Raw genomic sequence first — 4,500 nt, 5'->3', positions numbered from 1 at the left:
GAATTGTGCCACATTGTAACATCTGAATAACACCTGAAACGGCTTTACCAGTTAATCATTTAATAAAAACTTTTCTCATCTTCCCTTCTACCAGGGATTGAACTCAAGGCCTGAACACTGGGCTACATCCTCACTTTCCTCTCCACCTTTTTTTTTTAAATTTATTTTTATTTGTGTGTGTGTGTGTGTGTGTGTGGCCAGCTCAGCCCACCAGGGGGCGGGGCTGGCTGGCATGTGGTGCTGGGGGATTGAACCAGGGTCACTGTGCTTTGCTAAGCTTGTTCTAAGTAGGTGCTCCAGACCACTGAGCCATCTCACCAGCCCCAGCAAACTCATCTTGATTGTGAACAAATTACAGTTTTATTTGATGATATTAGACTTCTATCTTGAAATTAAAAAGTTTTCGTACAAATTTCAAAGTTTTTACTTCATAACACTTAATATTTACTTTGTAGCAATGACAGAATTTTGAAATTAGGGCCGGCCAGTAGCTCAGTGGATTAAAACGCCTGCTTAGGCAGGCACAGGGACTGTGGTTGGATCCTCCAGGCGCGCTGTGTGGGCTCCATCCCTAGGGCACACTGAGACAGTGACTGAGACTGGGCATGGTGGTGCATGCCTGTAACCCCAGCACTTGGGAGGCTGAAAACAGAATCACTATGAGTCTGATCTGTATAGTGAAACCCTGTAGCCCCTCTACTAAATACATTTTTTAAAAACAAGATTATTTTTAATCACACACACCACTATTGTTCTCAGGGCTGGTGTGATGGCTCAGAGGACTAAGCCCCTGCTCAGGCAAGTTCAGGGACGGGTTCGATTCCTGGCACCACATGCTGCACTGGCCGCTACCCCAGGGCGACATGGCATGGCAGTGCATGCCTGTAGTCCCAGCGTGTGGAACACTATGAAAACAGGAGGCTCACTATGAGTCCAAGCTGCGTAGCAAGACCCTGTACCAAATACATTAAAAAGCAAAAGAAAACTATGGTTCTCTCACTTCTCTAACACACTTGCATGTGAAGCATTTTCTATTTCCTGGAATATGCTATATGTGTTAACCAGTAGGCTTTAAAAAAAAAAAAAAATCAGCTTTCAAAACACTAAGCACCTATATCCTATCCTTTTCTTCTGCCCAAACTATATGCCAAAAACGAACTCCTAACTACTTCAGACTCCGTGAGTCCCTGTGACCAAGCCACTGGCCCTAGCGTGATGAACATGGCCTGAAGCGACTGCCGCCTTGCTGGCATACCCTACCACAGGGCCGCAAAGGACTCCGATACTTACTTCACCCAAGTGTCACTGCAAGCTGGCAAAGGCGCAAACAGGAACATGTGAAATGCTTGCTCCTTCAAGCACATGATCTCTCTGTCGCAGCGACACTCTAAAAGGCAGTGCCTGCTTGCTGGGCTCTGCCTGGCTGTGTAAACTAACCTGCAGCATGAAACGCCTGTTCCACAGTCACTGACAAACCACAAGCCGTTGTAATCGCATTTGCCCGGAGCCCGTGGTGGATCGTGTGCAGCCAGTGCCATACGCAGAGCAGGGTGCCAGCCATGGAGAGCTGCTGGGAGGGTCCTCGCCTCCAGTCAGCGGGGCCAGTTTGCCTTACACAGAAAGCATCCTTCCTGTGTCCTGAGCTAAGGTTGGGCTCTTGGAACAGAGCAGAAGAAGATGAGGCCCTTCTTCCCTGTCACCTTCTCCAAAATTCTCTTCCCCTTTCAATTGTGTTTTGCATTTTCCCTTTCCTCTTTCTAGTCCATGCTGCACACGTAACTTCCAAAACCCACCTATAAGGGAAGCTTCTTTTCTTCTTTTTTTTTTTTTTTTTGAGGAACCGGGATTGAACTCAGGCCCTTGCGCTTGCCAGGGAAGCGCTTATTCTACTGAACCATCTCCCCAACCCCCACGGGAAGCTTATTTTCAAGGCAGAATGAAACCAACACAGAGAGGTGTGTGTGTGTGTGTGTGTGTGTGTGAGAGAGAGAGAGAGAGAGAGAGAGAGAGAGAGAGAGAGAGAGAAAGGAAGAAGAGGGAGAGAGAGGGAGAGGGAGAGGGAGAGAGACAGAAAGATAGACAGATACAGAGACAGAGACAGAGAGACAGAGGTGACAAGATCAGTGAGACCCCAGCCACCCCCATCTTCCTCAGTTACCCACAAATTCTTTAGCTACACTTAGCAAGTTGGGTTTTGTCACATGTAACTGAAAAAATCCTAAGAGAGCATCCCAGATACACAGGTGGCTTGAAATAAAATAGTATGTGTGCTTTCTTTCAGCCTTAAACTTCCCATCCCCGTTGCCTTTGGACTCTTCCTTCTAAAGGCTGCGCCATTACGCTTCCCCAGTCAGACACGAGCGACTACTAGCCTTGCTTTTTGTCTGTACAGATCTGGCTCCTGCGTGCAGATAATGTACCAAGAACATCAAGTCAAGCCAAGAGCCATGGGTGGATTGTCCTGAAGATGACTCTTCTGATCTCTTTCACATTGATTTTTTTTTTGTTTGGTTGGTTTTGGTAATTTTGTCGCTGTCAACAGGTTAGCACGGCAGGCCGCCAAAACGAACACGGGCTGTTCTTAGCCATGGCAGCTTCCCCCTTGTAGGGACTCGTTGGTCTCTTGGTGTACCCCAGGGAGAAACTTGCAGCAATGAGGAAAAGATAGAGAAGGCAAAGAGTTGGGTGGAGAGGCCGGGGAGATAGCTCACTAGAATAAGTGCTTGCCTGGCAAGCGCAAGGGCCTGAGTTCAATCCCTGGTTCACCAAAAAATCCCAAAACAAAAAAAGGGTTGGGGACTTCCGGCAGCATCCTGAGCCTTCGCGCATCGCTGTCATGGCAGCACCCGCTGAGCTAGGAGAGGCACGTCGTCAAGGCGCCTGAAGAGCCTCCAAAAGAATTCAAAATATGGAAGTCAAACTATGTACCACTGCCCAAGACCTACACTATTGAGAAGAAACCTCCGCCTCCAGAGCTGGATATGGCGATAAAATGGTCGAACATATATAAGGACAATGGAGACGATGCCCCACAGAGCGCTAAGAAAGCTAGGCTTCTACCAGAAGGGGAGGAAACGCTGGAATCAGATGATGAGAAAGAAGAGCATACTTCCAAAAAGCACAAAGTAGAGCCAGGAGAATCAGCAAAAAAGAAAAAGTAGGAAACAACAAAGGACGAGACTTCTGGACTCCTAAGCCTGTCAAAGTGTATCTTTGGTCAGATTATTTGACATTGTGGATTTTTTTTTTTTTTCCAAGCATAAGTACGTTTTACTGCATGCAAAATATATACAGCGTTTTCACCTTAGTCAGTGGGGTACAAGGCCTTTTCGGTCAACAACATGGGTTCTTCTTCTTCTTTTTTTATTTTTTTGACATCACTTACTTATTTTAAAGAAAAATAAATAAAAACAATGGTACAAAATCTCAAAACAAGATTTTAGGAGAGTAACAATGGTTAGTACATTGTGTATTGTTCTTGCCAAAGTAGTTTCTCATATAACAAGAAATAGGCAAGAATAAATAAACAACATAGGTACAAACCTCTGGGTTTTTTTTTTTTTAAGTCAACAGAAAATGGAAATATACTTTTTAAAGTTTCTAATACTAGGAGAAGATATCATATAATAACATTGTGGATTATTATGACAGAACATCTCCATGAAGTATGTATGGTAATGAACTAACAAGTATTGCTTCGAGAACTTTCCACTGTAGAATTCATTTTTTTAATTTAAAACTGGTATGTATTTAAGACCCAAATGGTGACCTGTGATTGTGAAATTGACAGTCCTTAGAAGCATTCTTGCTGTCTATCCCCAGAGTAGGTGGTGTGCTTTGAGAGTTTGTCACATACTGACATGCCAATGTTCAATGAGCCTTTTATAAAGGAATATATTTTTAAAGTAAATGTATTGTAATGTACTGTGAACTTGTGGGGTGCTTTTCATCAGTGTTTGTACAGTGTAAATAAATCATGGAAATAAAATTACTTATTCAATTAAAAAAAAAAAAAAGAGTTGGGTGGAGGTAGAGGCCCATGCCTGAGTAGCAAAGGTCCCTAAAAACAACAGCAGGGCATTTATTTATACCTTGCAAAGTTAGTGTTATGTGATACAAGGTTGCCTAGTGCCTAATAACTGACACTGACCAGGCAGGATGCTTTTGTTTGAGACTGAGCTTGACTGCTTTGGCACGGTGGCCTTGTCCTGCCCTCACACATTTGACCGATTTCCAGCTTCAGCGGCTCCCAACACCCTCCATCACATACATCCTGTGTGCTCTTGTTGGGTTGGGTTTGGTGGTGCATAAGGCCGCGGGGCGGGGTCACTCACCCTCTCTGGTGTCTGTCCAGCTCGTGGAGCACCGTGTGGTCGCAATACTCAAACACCAGGTGGAGCCTGCGCTTTCTCCTGAACACCTCCAGCAGGTTGACTAGGTTGGGATGCTTGAGTTGCTGCAACCCCAAAAGGAGAGGCATTAAACCTCCACAGCCAAAGA

At 45.0% G+C, this 4,500-nt stretch overlaps 1 protein-coding gene across 2 annotated transcripts in view; it reads right to left on the bottom strand.

The window, feature by feature from the left end:
• Window positions 1-4,500, bottom strand: part of Cdkl1 (cyclin dependent kinase like 1) — a 53,361-nt gene that overhangs the window by 25,500 nt on the left and 23,361 nt on the right. For both annotated transcript variants that reach the window (XM_004638762.3, XM_012516361.2), the window contains exon 2: window positions 4,335-4,456. In XM_004638762.3, coding sequence (XP_004638819.1) covers window positions 4,335-4,456 — 122 coding nt within the window. The remainder of the gene's footprint in view (window positions 1-4,334; window positions 4,457-4,500) is intronic.

This window comes from Octodon degus, unplaced genomic scaffold (genome assembly GCF_000260255.1).
Source record: "Octodon degus isolate 3935 unplaced genomic scaffold, OctDeg1.0 scaffold00102, whole genome shotgun sequence".
Taxonomy (NCBI): Eukaryota; Metazoa; Chordata; class Mammalia; order Rodentia; family Octodontidae; genus Octodon; species Octodon degus.
This window is presented reverse-complemented; position numbering and strand designations above follow the sequence as displayed.